Source organism: Plasmodium relictum (genome assembly GCF_900005765.1).
Source record: "Plasmodium relictum strain SGS1 genome assembly, contig: PRELSG_00_v1_229, whole genome shotgun sequence".
In the NCBI taxonomy this organism is placed as follows: Eukaryota; Apicomplexa; class Aconoidasida; order Haemosporida; family Plasmodiidae; genus Plasmodium; species Plasmodium relictum.
The window spans coordinates 1-18,195 of NW_021628420.1; the positions used below are offsets into that span (position 1 = coordinate 1).

The 18,195-nt window shown below is 16.2% G+C and overlaps 6 protein-coding genes across 6 annotated transcripts; 4 read left to right on the plus strand and 2 right to left on the minus strand.

The window, feature by feature from the left end:
• Nucleotides 1-949: 949 nt before the first annotated feature.
• PRELSG_0020200 (blood stage antigen 41-3 precursor, putative) lies at nt 950-3,007 on the plus strand (the record flags this gene model as incomplete). Its single annotated transcript, XM_028678889.1, has 9 exons — nt 950-1,024; nt 1,116-1,199; nt 1,455-1,517; nt 1,583-1,906; nt 2,070-2,153; nt 2,291-2,398; nt 2,460-2,528; nt 2,630-2,724; nt 2,791-3,007. 9 exons carry the CDS (start codon nt 950-952, stop codon nt 3,005-3,007), a joined length of 1,119 nt encoding a protein of 372 aa, XP_028531065.1.
• Nucleotides 3,008-3,687: 680 nt separating this feature from the next.
• On the plus strand, nt 3,688-5,202 carry PRELSG_0020300 (tRNA delta(2)-isopentenylpyrophosphate transferase, putative; the record flags this gene model as incomplete). The annotated part of the gene is made up of 1 exon (XM_028679000.1): nt 3,688-5,202. The coding sequence occupies one exon, from the start codon at nt 3,688-3,690 to the stop codon at nt 5,200-5,202; it is 1,515 nt and encodes a 504-aa protein (XP_028531066.1).
• A 313-nt stretch (nt 5,203-5,515) lies between these two features.
• On the minus strand, nt 5,516-6,364 carry PRELSG_0020400 (RNA-binding protein, putative; the record flags this gene model as incomplete). The annotated part of the gene is made up of 3 exons (XM_028679111.1): nt 5,516-5,697; nt 5,772-6,072; nt 6,302-6,364. The coding sequence occupies 3 exons, from the start codon at nt 6,362-6,364 to the stop codon at nt 5,516-5,518; spliced, it is 546 nt and encodes a 181-aa protein (XP_028531067.1).
• A 945-nt stretch (nt 6,365-7,309) lies between these two features.
• On the minus strand, nt 7,310-8,832 carry PRELSG_0020500 (conserved Plasmodium protein, unknown function; the record flags this gene model as incomplete). The annotated part of the gene is made up of 2 exons (XM_028679222.1): nt 7,310-8,310; nt 8,598-8,832. 2 exons carry the CDS (start codon nt 8,830-8,832, stop codon nt 7,310-7,312), a joined length of 1,236 nt encoding a protein of 411 aa, XP_028531068.1.
• A 1,324-nt stretch (nt 8,833-10,156) lies between these two features.
• Nucleotides 10,157-11,041, plus strand: PRELSG_0020600 (conserved Plasmodium protein, unknown function; the record flags this gene model as incomplete). Its single annotated transcript, XM_028679333.1, has 5 exons — nt 10,157-10,288; nt 10,413-10,486; nt 10,586-10,637; nt 10,747-10,791; nt 11,006-11,041. 5 exons carry the CDS (start codon nt 10,157-10,159, stop codon nt 11,039-11,041), a joined length of 339 nt encoding a protein of 112 aa, XP_028531069.1.
• A 5,600-nt stretch (nt 11,042-16,641) lies between these two features.
• Nucleotides 16,642-18,195, plus strand: MDR2 (multidrug resistance protein 2, putative; the record flags this gene model as incomplete). Its single annotated transcript, XM_028679444.1, has 1 exon — nt 16,642-18,195. A coding segment is annotated over one exon (1,554 nt), but the record flags the coding sequence as incomplete, so codon positions are not given.

Consider the following 18,195-nt stretch of genomic DNA (forward strand, 5'->3'; position numbering starts at 1 on the left):
AGAAAGTGAGAGTGGTGAAGATGATAAAGAAAGTAAAAGCGATGATGATATAGAAAGTGAGAGTGGTGAAGATGATAAAGAAAGTAAAAGCGATGATGATATAGAAAGTGAGAGTGGTGAAGATGATAAAGAAAGTAAAAGTAAAAATAAAAACGAGAGCTAAAATTAAGGTGATGAAAATGACTAAAAAAAAAAAAAAAATGAATTATGTATTACAGATAAAGAAAAAATGATAAACAATACACACAAGAAAATATATATTTCTTAATATTTTGCACATAAAAGTAGTTATAATAAATTATTGACTGGAAATGACTAAATAGACGAAGAATTGTCCATTATATAATAATATGATGCATCTAACTTTCTTTTTTATTTATTTTTTAAATAAATATAAAATAATGATTAAATTTGTATTTTAGCATTTGATACATATTGTTTTTTTTTTTTTTTTTTGAAGAGGGGAGGGAGTTTTGCATAAATAAGATTTATACTATGAAAATAAATATATTTCTTTTTTTCTTTCCTTTTTTATTAGTAAAATTCTAGATATATAATTTTGAAGTCTACTAATATACTTTGATTGAATATATATTAAAATATATTCTAATGCGATATATAATAAAATAAATTAACACTTTTTTTAGAACACCTTTTTTTCGTAATTATAAAAAATTTTAGTGTATATACACTACTACCTAGTATTCATGTTTTCATAAAATTCTTTTTTATTTATCTATTTCTATTTTTATACAATTATTTGTTTTTTCAAATAAATTTTTTTTTTTTCTCCTAATTTTTCTTGTAATTCTAAAGATAAAGATTTTTTAATTAGAACATATATATATATTTTATATTAGAATATAAAAAAGAAAAAATAATAAACAAAAGTAAAATAAATAATTTTTATCTCTTTCTATTTATTAAAATATAATAATAAAAAAAAAAAATGTTAAAATTAAACTTCCTTTTTCCTTATGCTATTTTGATTTTGTGTACTATTCAGTTAATTTTAGCTGATGAAGTATATTAGATAAAAAAAAAAAAAAAAAAAGGTATCTTTTTTTTCTTTATTTAGATATATAACTACCTATTTTATTTATTATTTTTATTAGCAAAACATAGGATGGCCAATAGACTTTGAATATAATTCGAAATCATTACCATCAATAGAAGTTAAATTAAGTCCTCCAGAAAATGTAAAAAAAAAATATATATAAGATATAATAATGAAAATAAAGAATATGAAAAATGAAATGAAATAGATATTATACAAAAATTATAAAAATAAGAAAAAATAAAACATATATATAATAAAAGAATGATTACTAGAAGTAGAAAAAAAATGAATAAATATTTAAATTTTTTTCAACTAGTAGACATAATTATTTTAAAAAATTAGTTCATATTTTTTAATTGAAATTAGTTAATATTACTTTTTTTTTTTAATATAGCCTTTGCCTCAAGTTGCTGCAGAAATTAAAATTTTAGAATCTTCCAGATTGAGATTAGAAGAGGTATAACATACACATATATATGTATTAAGAATTAAAAAAATAATTTAATTTTTAAAAATGTATAGGGAATGATGCAAAAACTGGAAGATGAATATAACAAATCATTATCAAATTCTAAAATAAAAATAAAAGATACAGTTGAAAAATCTTTAAGTATTTTTAATGATCATAATGTGTTGGGTTCAGTTATTTCTAATTCAGTTAAAATGCTAAAAAAAGAAAATTTAAGAAAAGTTAAAGAAACAGTAGATGAAGAAAATAATTTAAAAAAAATGGAAAAAAATTATGAAGGAAGAAATGGACCTTTACCACCACCAGAACTTAGAAATCATACCTCCTTTTTAGAAAAAAATTATTTAAACAGAACCATTCCTTCAGTAAAAATATCCGTAAGTATATATATATATATATATATAGTATTAAAATTAATAAAGAAAATTAAATATAATATTCAAAAATGTTAATAAAAAATGAAAAAAAAGTTAATATAATAATAAAAGTTATAAAATTAGAGAAATATAATGAAAATTAAGAATTTTTTTAATTTTGTAGTTGTCAGAGATAAGTGAACCTGATATATCTATAAAAGAAAAAATTGAAGAAATAGAACAATATAGAACAGATGAAGAAGTTATGGTTATGTATTATTTATTTGTATCCTTAAAAAATGCATTTTTTTTTATTTTTGCAAAAGAACAAAAAAGAAAAAAAAGAAAATAAAAAAAAAAGTAAAAACAAATAAAAAAAAATGTCTTTTTTTTTTTTTTTTGAAGATGTTTGAAACGGCTATATCTGAATTAAGCATTTTAACAGAAATAACAATTTTGGAGTTAGAGAAACAAATACAGCTACAATTAAATCCATTTTTAGTTGATAAAAAGGTTATACTTATTAATGTGTTTTTTATTAAATATATATATATATATATATATTTTTAAATAGGTTGTGCATAGAGCATTAGAGAAAGAACTGAAAGAACTTGAAAAAAGAGAACAAACACAAAAAATAAAAGTATTTTATATATTTATTAACTTTTTTTTTTTTTTTATTAATATGATTTTTAATAATATCTCAATGAAATGAAACATTAATACTTATTTTTTTTTTTTTAGGAAAATTTCCAAAAACAATCGTCTTTTATAGAGCAAGAAGAAAACGAAGACACAGGAAATATTTTGAATGTTAAAATTAGTCAAACAGATTATAGGTATTTTATATATATATATATATATATATGGATAAGATAAATTTTGTTATTTTTTGAAAATCACAGTTATCCTACAGTTGATGAACTAGTAATGCAAATGCAAAAGAAACGAGATATTTCTGAAAAGTTAGAAAGACAAAAAATTTTAGAATTACAAATGAAGTTATTAAAAGCACAAAGTGAAATGATAAGGGACGCTTTACATTTTTGTATTTCTAAAGTTATAGCTCAATATTCTCCAATAGTAGAAACTCTTAAATTACAAGCAATGAAAATGATCTAAGAGTATATTAAAGAAAGGAAACAAATTTTTAATTTTTGTAATTTTTTTTTTGTTAAACTGTCTTAATTTGCTTATTTTTGTTATCTTATTTTTTTTTTTTTTTTTTTGTGTAAAAAAAATTTTTTTTTTTTTTCATATATATATAGCTTAAATATTTAAATCATTACAAGTTTATAAAAAATATTCTTAAATTTTATTAAAAACTTCGTTTAAAACATATTATTTTTTTTAAGGTTGATTTGTAATGGAATTTTGTTAAAAATAAATTTCTTTTTTTATGAAAAAAAAGAAAAAATGTAAAATATTTTTAATAATAAAACAGATATATGTATATGTTCTTTTGTTTATATGTTTAAAAGAAATTATTTTTAAAATTTTTAAATCATTGAATGTATCTTAATAAAATTTATATGTACAATTATAGATAAACTTTCATATATTATGAAATAGTTTTTCAACGTTTTAATTATAAATAATACATATATATTTTTATTTATTTGTATATACATATATATTTATTTATTTGTATATTGATTTATTTTCTTTAATATTGATTTTGTTTTTAAATTAATTTCCATTTTAATTAATTTTAATTTGTTAGGATTTTTATTCAAATATATACATATATATATAACAATTATGGAAACATTTAATATTCTAGTATGAAATTTCAAATATAAATGTTTTGTAATATATATATATTTATAATATATACATTCTTAATAATTCATTTGTATTTTAAAAAGTTTCATATATTAATTGATTGTTTTAAAATAAAAAATCAAAACATAATTTTAAAAAGAGAAAACAATTTATATAAAATATTACTTAAAAACAGCAATATTTACAATAGTTTTATAAAGAAAAGAAGTAATACATATCCTATATATTATAATTTTAAATTATATCATATATTTAGTAGTAATGATTTATTAAATAAAAATAAAGAAAGATATAAAGTATTTTATTATAAAAAGAGAAGAAACAATGTTACGTATATATGTAGAAAAAATAGGACAGGAAATATAGGATTACTAACAATATATGAAAAGAGTATAAAAATGGATAATAAATATAATATAAAAATAAATAAAACTAAAAATATGTATGCATATGATTCAAGTGAAATTGATAAATTTGATATATATGATCATAATAAAGGGAAAAAAGAAAAGATAATTTTAATAATTGGAGTAACCTGTAGTGGAAAAACAAAATTCAGTATCGATTTATCTGAAGAATTATTAAAATATAATATAAAAACTGAGATTATTAGTGCTGATTCTATGCAAGTTTATCAAAATTTTAATATAGGAATATCAAAAATTAATGAGGAAGAAAAGAGAGATATAAAGCATCATTTATTAGATGTATGCCATCACAATGATACATTTAATGCTCATAAATTTATTAATTATACCATACCAATTATTAAAAATATTAACACTAGTAAGAAATTGGCTATTGTAACAGGAGGCACTTTATTATACATTGAATCTTTATTATGGGAATCGGTAATAGATTTAAAAGATCAAAAAGAAGAAACAAAAAAAGAAGAAAAAGAAGAAAAATATAATTATGAAAATAAAACTAATGATGAACTGTATGAACAATTAAAAGAAGTAGATGAAGAAAGGGCTAATCAATTGCACAAAAATGATAGAAAGCGAATTTGCAGAAGTCTTGATATTTTTTATAAGTATAATAAGAGACACAGTGAATTAATAAAAATTAAAAATCATAAAAATCATAAAATTAATGAAATGAGGTATATACCATGTTTTTTTTATTTAGATTATAATAATGATGATGTTTTAAAAAGAGAAATTGAAAAACGAGTTGATTTAATGATTTCAAAAGGATTATTGGATGAAGCTATAAAATTAAAGGAATTAAACAACAATAAAAATATAAAATCATCATATAAAGGAATAAATCAAAGTATTGCTTATAAAGAATTTGATGCATATATCGAAAAAAAAATAAATAAAATTAATGACGAGAATTTATTTAACATATGCAAGGAAAATTTAATTAGAAAGACTTATAAATATGCAAAAAAGCAAAGAAGATGGATATTTAATAGATTTGTAAAAAATTATAGCATTCCTTTAAACAAAATAGATGTATCAAAAAATTATAAAGAGCAATTAAGTGATTCAGTAGATATCATTTTAAAATTTTTACAGGATTAATCTAAAAAAAAAAAAAAAAATTGTGCAAAAAAATATCAAAAAAAAAAAGAAAGAAAAATATAGTAGATATTATTCTTTAACAAAGATTTTTTTTATAAAAAGACAAAAAAAGGAATAAAATAAAATTAAAAAAAATGTAATGATAACAAACAATCAAAAAAAAAGGATAAAAAAAATAATTTTATATATGATTTTTTTTTTTTATTTAATACTTTTAATATTATGATTTATTATAAATTTTTTTGTTTTCTTTTTTTTATCATATTTTTTAATAAATGATTTTTGATAAAGATAATCATATTTCATTTTTTTTTTAATGATTTTTTACTTCGAAAACATTGCAAATATGCTTTTTTTGTTTTAAATGTTCATTTTTAAAGGCTTCAGTTAAAATAATATTTTTTTCTCCTAATTTTATTCCTTGATAATTTAATAAGACTAAAGTTGCATCAATAGCTTTTTTAAATTTCAGAATTCCATGACCTATATTTCTTCCTAAGAAAAGAAAAATTGATACAAATTATATTTACAAGTGAAAAAAAAAAAAAAATAATAATAAGAAACCTAACCTGTATACCTATTTTTTTTAATTCTTGCTACACAATTGCCATTTCCAATAAAATAATTAAAAAAATGAGTAACATCTTTAGAAGACAATCTATTATCTAAGTTACATATAAATAAAAAGTTTGCACCTAATGTTATTGGATTTGCTGTATGTTTACTTAATCTAACTCTTTCTCTTGTTAATTCTTTTATATGATTTTCTCCTGAATCTCTTATATATGGTATTGATTTCCATTTTCTAAAATATCTTGTTCTAAACAATTGAAATTTTTTTTTATTAATTTTTTTCTCCTCCCAATTTAGCTACACAAAAGTATAAATTATATCTTATATTTTTTTATTTTTATATCATTATTATCTATTTTGTTTTATGAATATAAATGTATGTTATCTTATGTATAACAATTTTACATTTTTTTTTTTTATTATTGTGTTATGAATATATATAATCACTTATTTTTATAGTTATACATAAATTATATTTATATATTTTTATTTTAGTATAATACAAATTTTAATATTTATAAATCACCTTTTTTATGATAAATGATTGAGTCAGATGCATGAAAATTAAAAATATCTTCAATATTCTCATGACGTTTTAAAGAGAAACATGTTTTACATTAACAGAGCGATACCAAGTAAAAATATATATAATTTAAATATATAAATATGCCTAATTTTTGCCTATTTAAAATTATATTGTACATCTCTAAAAAGTTTATATACTAATCATCTTTAAAATATTTTTATTTTACCATTTACATATTTCTCCTAAGAATATAATAACATATTTATTATTGAAAATAATTTAGTTTTCTATTTTTTAAAATAAATATGAGCATTAATTTAATTAAACTAAATATACATATTTATAAATTAAGATTTTTTTTTAAAATATTATATTAAAAAAATGTTAAAATTTTAAAAGCTCAAAAAAAAAAAATATTAAAAGAACCAATGAAGTCTAATACATGAAGAAAAATTTTAAAATTTATAAAAATCAAAAAAAAAAAAAAAAAAGATAAAAATAAAAATCAAAAAAAAAAAAGAGAAAAAAAAGAAATTTCGTAAATATATATATAATATATATATAAAATTAAATGTAACAAAAAATAAGTAATTAAAAATTGCAAGAAGATATTTCAAAAAGCAGATAAAAAATCAAACGAAAAAAATTGAATGTTCTAATAAAAATGAAAAATAAGAAGTATGATATAAAATAATAATTTATATTATTAAATTAAATGATAAAAACGTTAAATACAAAAAAAAAAAAAAATACAGAATTTCTTTTTTTTTTTTTTTATTTATATTTTCAATATAAGTTTCAACATAATTTAGGTAAATGACGATACTTTTAACATATTAGGAACATTAATTAGTACAAATAATATATAAAATTAAATATAAGAAAGAAATTTATATATATGAAATATGGTAGTTATCATAATAAGAATTTGTACATGAAAATAAGTCAATTTTTTAATAATATGTATACATATTTTTTAATTAATTTTATATATATTATGATAAATTCTTAATTATTGGTAACTAACATATTATAAGAATGAAATCTTTCAACTTTTCTCAATCTTAATTTTTCAGACGGATCAAGCTCTTCTATATATTCGTTGTATTTGTTGATATCCATTTTTTGTTGAGCAGTAAGTTTCATGTGTCTAACAAATATCTTTTTAACCATTGATGACTCAAATTCAACAATAAGTGGTTTGATAAAATCACTAGACTCAATTATAATTGAATTACATGCTAGAACATATTTGATATTTTCTTTTTTACACAAACCCTCAATCATACGTTCATTTAAAATGAAATTATTAATTGATTTTAGGTATAGATATCTTAAAAAATTATCTTTTTCAAAAATTATAGCATTACAACTATAATTATAACACATTAAGGCTTCAACCATTTCTTTGTTAGATAAAAAGTAAATATTTGCTTTTGTTCCTTTCATTAACGTTTTTGATGGAGCTATTAATTTTTTATCGTCATGTGTTTTATCCTTTTTTTTTGTTTCATTTTCAGTATCTCCCATAAATCCGTCATCATCCTTAAAATTCTTGTCCTCTTCTATTTTTTCTTTTTGTTTCTCTTTCTCTTTCTCCTTCTCTTCCTCCTTATCCTTTTCTTTCTCTTTCTCCTTCTCTTTTTCCTTTTCTTTCTCTATTTTTTTCCCTTTTTCCTTTTCCTTTATTTCTTCCTTTTCTTCTTGCTCTTCTTCTTCTGTGCTTGAAACTGCATATTTATTTTCTTTTTCTGTTTCCAATTCGGCTATTATAGAAGCATTATCATCATCACTTTTTTTACTTGTTTGTGTAAATGAAATATCAGAAATTGTTCCAATTGAAGGATTATCCATAGATTTGTCTTTTTGCAATACTTCTGATTTATCGCTATTTAAGTCATCGACATAATTAACTTTATTTTTACTTTTTGAAAAATGGCTCTTTATATCACTTTTTTTTTTATTTTCAAATTTTTTCGTTCCTCCCAATGAACTGTATCTATTATTTACTACAAATAAAAAAAGAAGAAAAAAAATATATATATATATATGTATTTTTTAAAAAATGAATAAAATTATAAAAAAAAAAATATATGTGAATTTATTAAAAATATGAGAAAAAATTTTATAAAAGAGTTCGATGTATATAAGTATTAAATCTAATATACATATAAAATACTAAAAAACAGATAAATAAAAAAATTGGTATAATATAAACAAATAAAATGATATCATATAATAAATAAAAGGGTGAAATATTCAAAAAAAAAAAAAAAAAAATTATTGAAATTTTTACTATTTCCATTTGAATTAGCAATATAAGTTTCTTCTGTTCTAGGAGTAGCACAAATACAAGTGCATGATAAAGGTAAGTTGTTATTTTTGTTTATAGATTCATTATCTACGATTCTCCTGAAATGACCATTTCTTAATCGTATTAATTTTCTTTTATTTTTACATTTCCCTTCTATTTGTTTATTTTTAGATTTTGAACTATATTTTTTATTTAATTTAATGTCAGAGTTATTCATTTCTACTTAAGTATTCAAAAAAAAAAAAAATAAAATAAAAGGAGAAAAATGAAAAACGTAAAAAAGTTTTTATGAAAAAATTTTAATGTGTACAGAAAAAAAGAACCAAAAAAAATATATTATAAATATGTGTATGATTTTTTGAAGATGCAAAAATATACCTTTTTAAGATTTAAACATTGTAAAAAAAAATATTTTTTTTTTTTAAAATATTATTATATGCATGAAAAATCACTTATCGATAATTTTTTACATTTTCATAAGAAAAAAAAAAGATAAGCTCTTTAAATACTTGAAAGTAATTTTTTTTCCTTATTTTTTTAAATAAAATGTTATGCTAGATGAAACAGACGATTTGACAAATTGGCAACTCTACAACATGCATGAGATATAAAAGCACAGATTTTTTTTATTTAGTTTGATCTTTTTTTAAGCATTGACATAATAACAGATGACTATTTTTGTTTATTTTAATTTGAAAGAACATTTAATACTATAATTATATATACATATTTTTAATAGAATAAGTCTGTCTTTTTTACTTGCAATTTTTTTTTATGTTATTTTTAGAATTGCTTTTTTTCTCTTTTTTTTTTAATTTTATTTTATTCTTAATAAAATATTAAATTGTTAACATATATTGTCATTTAAACGAATGAATCAATTTATATTTTTTTTTTTTTATGAAAAAAAAATATTACTTTATTGCCATTATTAAAAGTTATAAATTAATGTAAGTTAAAAAAAAAAGCTCAGATTTAAAAAAATAAATACAAATGGCATGCTTTTTTCTTTTTTTTTTGTTCGTTTATATTTTAAATTCGATATTAATTAAAATATATCCATCATATTATCATAAGTTGTTTATATATCACAATAAAAAAAAAAAAAAAAATTCCAAAAAAAGGAGCTAAAATAATTAAAAAATGCGTATAAAAAAAAATTATTCTTTTATAAGAGAATGATTATCAATTGTATAATTTGTATTAATATTTTACGAAAAGATACTATAAACATTTAAAAATACATTTTTTGTAAATTTGCAAAAATGTTCATTTTTTTAAAAAAAAAAAATGTAATATTTGATTTAGTACAAAAAAAAAAAAAAAAAAAAAAAAAAAAAAAAAAAAAGGACATATATAAGCATATACACCTTTAAAATTTTTTTTTTTAATATAAAAATATAAATTTTATCTTTGTTGTTTAGAGTCTTTTTTTCCTTTTCGTTTAATAAATATAATTAATTGAAGTTAAACCCTTCATAAGAATTTTACAGTATACCTTTTTTTTTTTTTTTCTCTCATATATAAGATTTCAAGAAAAAATGTTCAATAGCTTTGTAATTTTAATTTTTTTTTTTTTTTTCTTTTCTTTTAAATTAAGTCAAATGCTAAAAATAGAAAATAGATCAATTAAAAATGAGAATAGTAGATTCGTTCAAATAGATAGAGATATGGTAAAATGAAGAATATTCTTTTCTTATCTCTTATTTTTTCTTTTTCTCTTTTTTTCTTTTTTTCTTTTTTTTTAATATCTTTTTTCTTTTTTCCTAAATAATTATGTATACTATAAAAATTTAGAATGAGCCACCATATTCTATAATTAATGTATATTACACTGAATCTCTTTTAGATGAAGATTTAGTAAATGAAATGTAAAAAATAAGAACTTTTCATTATTTAATCTTATAATAATTTATTATTTCTTTTATAAAATAAGAAATAATATTTAATTGATATATATTATATTTTAGAGAAAATAATAGAAGAATGGAGAAAGATAAAATTCGAAATTATTTTAGGAAGGTTTGTGTATTAATTACTAATGAAAAAAAAATATTCATTCCCTATTTTTTGAAATATAGAAGAATTCAAAAATTTATTTTATTTATTTTTTTTTATGTAATAAAAAAAGAATTTGATTTCAAACAAATATTTTATGGAATATTCAAAAAAACAAGTATGAATATATGAATCGCATTAATTTTTTTTTTTTTTTTCTTAAAATCTTTGTTTTTATGTGAATTATTTTCTTATTTAAAATAATGGCACTCCTGAGTATATCATTTTTTAATATCAAATTTTTAGTTAATTATATTTAATTTTATTTCTTTTTTTTATGTTGTTGCATTTCAAATAATAATATATATTTTGGTATATATTTTAATTTATAGAAAGAACAAATGGAATCACTAATTGGTAACTTATAAAAAATTATATAGTTAAAAAGAATTTATAAAGGATGTGTATTTATGGGGAGAATTATAATGGAATATATTTTTATAATGATATAGTATTCCTGTTAGAAAATTTTATTTTTATAATAAAACAAAAAAATAAGAATAAGATTTATTTTCATATTTTTAACATAATAATGATAATTTAATTCCAGAAAATTTTTTCCATTTTTTAATGAAAAATTTTTTAAAAGGATATTTCTTTAATATTTCATTGATTCTAAGAATATATTACATCTAGTCTTTTTTTTTTTTTAAATATCACTAAATTATCTTTTCTTTTATTATTCTTATCAATTTAATCATATTTCTTAAATATATTCAATTTTCACTGTGTCTCTTACATATTGCCACTTTAAATAAAAATCACTATTATTTTATATACTCATGTATTTTAATACTTATTTACATAATATATATATATTAGTTTGTACATTTAATATTTTTCCTTTATTTGCTTTTATATATCAGATTTATATGAATCTATATTATAAAATATTATAAAAAGAATTTTTTAATGTAGATGAAATTTTATATAATATTGTAAATCTTATAGGTAATAATATAAACATATATATATCTTTGAATAGAAATAAAAGTTTTAAATTTAAAATCTTTTTCCAAATACAAATATTTTTCATAATTTTTTTTGTATTTTTTTCTTTAATATTAATAAAAATAGAAAAAAGGAATATTAAGAAATGCTTTATATATCTTTAAATATTTCTTTGTAATGGTATATATTAACAATAAAATTATATGTTTCTCTTATTTTAAATATTTTATGTATATTGTATTTTTAAGTTTTTTATATGCTTTCACTTTTTTAAATAAATAGTATGAAGAAAAATATTTAATAATGTTCAATTTATATATTTGCGAATATATTAAATATGTTGTATGAAGAGAATTGATAAAATGTTATATCTAGAAAAATTTTAGTTTATTAATGAATTTCATTAAAAGATTAAAAAAAAAAGGAAATTAATATTTTCATGTATATCTCTATTCTATTTTTTTTTTTTTTTAGATATATATGTTGTATGTAAAATAAAAAAAATCGAAAATAAAGTTTTATAATAAATTTTAAGTTTTTATATAAGTAGGATCTTAATTTTTTTTTTTATTATTCTTAATTAATATAGATTCTTGATTATGAATATCTTATGCTTTTTTTTTTTTATTTCTAATTTTTTTTTTTTTTTTTATTATAATTCTTTTTTTTTATTTTTATTTTAATTTTTTTTTGTTTATTCAGAAAAATTATATTTAAATTGCAATTAGTTTTAATAAATATTTCAGATTATAAGAATTTTTACCACTAAAACAAAATGTATGTATACATTGTATACGCAATATAAATAATATTAAAAAAAGAAACTTGCATACAATATGTCACTATAATTATAAAATATAATATTAATTTAATGAAACTAAGATATAAAAAAGTGCATTATTAATATGAGTTAGAACAAAAAAAAAAAAAAAATAAATAAATAAGGAAATAAAACTGATTTATTTAAAAACAAAATTTTAATAAAAGAAAAAAAATGAAATGAGAAATAAAAAAATGGAATAATAAAGTATAAATGATATAATGTAAAATATCCTTATATATTTAAAAAAATAGATCTATAATTAATTTTAAACAATAGTTATAATGCACCAATAATAGATGAACTAAGCTAATTCAACTATCAAGTTTTTATTTATATAAAACTTGTTTAATGCATATTTATTAAATAATTAGAAAAAAAGAATAAATACATAGAGAGATGTCCTTTTAAATTTTATAAACTTTATTATAAAATACAATTTTAATGTAAAATAAAGTATTATTTTATATAATCGAAAAAATAATGTTTAATATTACATAATCGACTCGTTTAAAACGTGAGCATTCAATATAATCGATAATTTTAGTAACTTAAATCTATACTTTCATTTAAATTATACACAAAAAAAAAAATAAATAAAATAAAAAATTTAGATTGTTCTTTATTTTTTAAGAAAAAAAAGCATTCTTTATTTTAACAATTTTTTTTATTTTCTATGAAAATATGTTCATTCTTACTTTTATATATTTTTTAAAAAAAAAATTTTTTAAATTAAATAAAAAAAAAATGAAGACGGAATGATAATTTGTATAATACTAAAATAATTTTTTTTTTTTTTTTTTCCCATAAAAAAATACATATATTTATAATTTATTTGTGATATATAAAACAAAAATGGTTTTAAAAATTTTCGAGTTGCATACAGTCTACAAAATTGTAGAGAAAACAGAAGATAGAATTGCATATCTCCTACATAAGTTGATTATTTAAAAAATATTTTTAACTATCGAGAATATAAAAAATTTTATTAACAATTTTAAAATAATTAAAAAATTTTTAAATATATATATATATTTTATTTTTATTATTAATTCAATAAGAAACCTTTTAAAGCATTAGAAAAAAAAATTTGAAAAATTTAGAGTATTTCTTGAATTGTAGAATTTTGTATTTTTTTATAATACACGGAAAACAATATATTTTTATTCCTATGAATATTTGTAATTGTTTTTTTATTATATGAAAAATATGTGTCATATATTTTGTGTTTATTTGTATGATGAAGATAAGAATAATTAATATTTATAAAGAGACATTTAAAAAAAAAAAAAATTTTAAGATTTTGTGCATTTTATTTGTTTTTTTTTTTATCATGCATTTATATGCAATTTATGATAAATTGTCTTTACAAATAAAAAAAAAAATATTTTAAATAACAATTTTTATAGGAGTGATGAGTTTTTTTAATTAAATTTTTTAAATATTTTAATTTAGTCCACATTTATAGAAAAAATTTAATTTATGTAAGTATATATATTTAAAAAAAAAAAAAAAAGTTCCATTTGTATATATATATTATTGATATTTTATTTTGATGTAATAAATATGAATTTTCTAAAATAATATAATAAATAAATGATTTAGTTTTTTTATTATTATTTGATAATATATTTTTATAAAATTTAGAGAATTTATATTACTTTTATTAAATATAATAAAATTAAGAAAATATTTTCTTCTTTAAAATATAAGATTAAAAGAATTGTCATATAAATTTGTTTTTAAATGTATTTTACTTTTTTTTATAAAAATATATAAATATGTATATATAAATATATATATTTATAATTATAAATATATATATATATATTTTATATTTTGAGAATTTTATTACTTTATTTTATTTTTTTTTCAGTAAAAGAAAAAAATGTTATTCATTATATGTATAACCTCTTAAGTTGTAGATTAAATCTTTATATATTTTAAATTTTAATTATATATGTTTATGAAAATTTTTTATGATTTCTATATCTTTGATTATATAAAACAAATACAGTTAATATTTTAATTCTAGTTTTTTATAAATTCATAAAAAGATATAATTATTTATATAAGCAATTTTTTTTCTCTCATTTCTATATGTTTATTTATAAAGATATATTTTGTAGATTGTATATTTTTAAAGGTATAATATAAAAAAGTTTTGAGGTATACAGTATATATTTATTTTTTATTATTTATATGTATACATATATGTTTTCCCCTTTTTCCTTTTTTCCTTTTTTTCTTTTTTTTTTTTTTTTTTGTTATAATGATTAATAAATTTAGAATAAACAAAATTAATAAAAGAAATAATTTAATAAAAATATCTTGTAAATTTTTATTTATTTAACATTTTTTATTTTCTTTATAGTTTTCTTCATGAATATTAGACAAATAATATAATTACATTAATATATATATATATATATTTAGAAAAAAAAAAAATTAAATAAATTTATGATTAAATATAATTTTTTCTCATATTTTTTAAATATCATTTTAAAATTTTTGTACAGGAAAGAAAAAAAAAATAGAAAAGAAGTAGAAAATAAATAATACTTTTTTTTTTTTTTTCCCCTTTAAAATACATAAGTTATATATTTTTTTTTTCAATTTTTTATTTAAAACAATTAAATAATTATATACATATGTCCATATAACTATTTAAAATTTAAAAAAAAAAGAATTATACATAAGCTTAATTCTCCATGCTAATATAATTTATAACATTTATGAGTACATATTTATATATTTCTATTTATTTCTATAATTATCTTATTTTTTTATAAAATATAATAAAAAAATTTTATAATTTTTTAGATATTCCGTTGTATTTCTTATGACTGACTTGTATTTTTTTTTTTTCTTTATTATTAAAACATTGTAAAATGAAGTTAATTTAATATGCTTTTGATACATTTTTTATTTCCTTAATTTTTTTTAAGTCATTTTTATAATTTTTTTAATATATAGAAACTATTTTCTATAAAGTAAAAGAAAAAATATATATATATATATATATATATACATGCAAATAAGGATTCTATATACTTGTTACTAATCTGTATAAATTTTTATTAAATATATATTTTTAATTTATTAATGCATATATATATATTTATATATATACATGTACAACTATATATTTAATTTTTTTTTATTATTTGCATAATTTTATTTTTAATAATATAGATTGTTATAATTAAAATTTGTAAATTTTCTTGTTTCTATAGAAATTTAAAATCACATTTTTTTTTTCTTTTTATATGTTTATTTAAAGAATAACATAGGAAAAAAAAAATTTATATATATGGTTGTGTTCCGCCTAGATCATTATAGTTATGTTTGTTTAATAATAAAAACAAAACAAAACAAAAAAAAAAAATAATAAAACAATAGTAGATTAAAAAAAAAAAAGAAAAATCATAAAAAAAACGTATTTATTCAATTTTATTATTCTAATGATTTTAACATGCTTTTAAAAATATCACAAATAGAAAAATATATTTATACATTTATACTTATTTATTATAATAATAAATTTATATATAAGACAATAATTTAAGTATTTATATTATTTTTCTTTTTATTAAAATATATAAAATAATAACAATAAATAAAAAAGTAATGTATAATAATGTATATATAAATACAAATTATAAATAATAATATCATCATATATCTGTTTAATTTCAAAATTAAAATAAAATAATTTAGTTTTTGTTGAAATAACAATGAGATTCAATATAATGAATATGCACATTTTCTTTTATATATTTTAATATATATATATTTTAATATATATATATATATAATATTTCTATAATTCAAAAATACTTATATACATATATTTAAAATTAAACAATTATCACTTTAGATTTAATCATAATTCTTGTCTTGTAATTTTTTTATTTATTTTTATTTTCATAGTTTTATATAAATTTTTGTTTAAAATAAAAAAAATAAGGAATTACATTTATAGAATGAACTTTTTTATTTAATTTTATAATTGTGTATAAGTTATTTTAATTTTATTTATATTGATTTTTAATTTAAATTATTAAAAATAAAATAAAATAATTATGCTATATATATTTAAGGTATATTTTTTCTCTTTTTTAATCTTCTTTTAATTAAAAAAAAATAAATAAATAATATTTGATAAATAATTTTTATTGTCCTAAATTTTAAAAAATGAATATTATTTATAATATTACAAATATACCTGTAGGTAATAATAATATTCAGTGTACCTGTAACTTTTTGAATTATAAAAGTTATATATTTTACTTTTTAAATAAATTTCAGATTTGCACATTCACTGAAATTCTATATAATAAAATAAATAATATTAATTTTATAGAAATAAATTATAGTTATATAAAAGATTATCAGTATAATGAAATTATATTTTTAAAAGAATGCATATATATAATTTTTAATTTAATCATTTATAGAATTATAAAATGTCTACTCTTTTATCTAACAAAATATATAAAAGATGTAAATAGATTAATAATAAATAAAAGTGATTTTATCAATGAAATAAAAGTAGAGAAAAGCAAAAATGGTGGAAATATTATAAGAAATAAAGAAGTATTGGATAATCATAAAGAAAAAACAAAAAAAAGCCTAAGTTATATGAAAAGGAAAGAGGCAAATGAAATATTTGTAAATAAACAAATTAATATTCCAAATGACAATAAAAAAAATGTACTATTAAAAAAAAAAAAAAAGAAAATGGATAAAATTTTATATTTAATAAAACGATATTATTTTTTTTATCCAAGTATAAATTATTTTTTTAAATTGAAGAGACTTGCAAATTTTACTAAAATTAGTAGGAACTTAATGTGTGATAAAAATTTATATATAAAAGTTACATTAAGAAATAATATATATAGAAAGATTCATTATTTAAAAACTTTAAAAAAAATTGTATGTAAAATTAGACTGACTAGAAATTATAATTTAAAGAAAAAAAGATTTTATTATTTAAGGTATATACTAAAAAATGTTCTAAAAAATAAAAATAAATATGTTAAAACTTTTTTAATATATAAAAATTCCAATTTTTATAATAACAAATATGGTATTCTTATAGAATATAAAAAAAATTATAGGAAATATATTAATACTAATCTTAAATGCTTAGCGATTTTTGCAAATCATATGTATATAATAATTCAATTTTATTGGAATTGCATCATTCTAAAAGGAATAAATAACAATTTTATGAAAAACATAAAAATTATTCATTCCCTTAGGCATTTTTTTTTTTACGAAAATAAGCTTATTTTAAAAAATATGAGTAATTATTTTTGTCACAAAAATATAATCAGAAATTTTCTGAAAATTTGTAATATTAAAAAGTGTCATGTTAAATTTAAAAATGATGCAAATCATATCTATTACAAGGATATATATAATAAAGGAAATAATAAGTATAAAATGAGTTGTATTAAAAATGGCAATGATAAATATTATAACGAATATAATTATCAAATGAAATATTTCTATAATTATTGTAATTATAATAATAACAGAGGTGACACCAATAATAATAAATATAACAATAATGATATTAACAATAATAATAGCAACAACAACAACAACAATAATAATAATAATAATAATAATAATAATAATAATAATAATAATAATAATAATAATAATAATAATAATGATAATAATAATAATAATAATAATAATAATAATAATAATAATAATAATAATAATAATAATAAT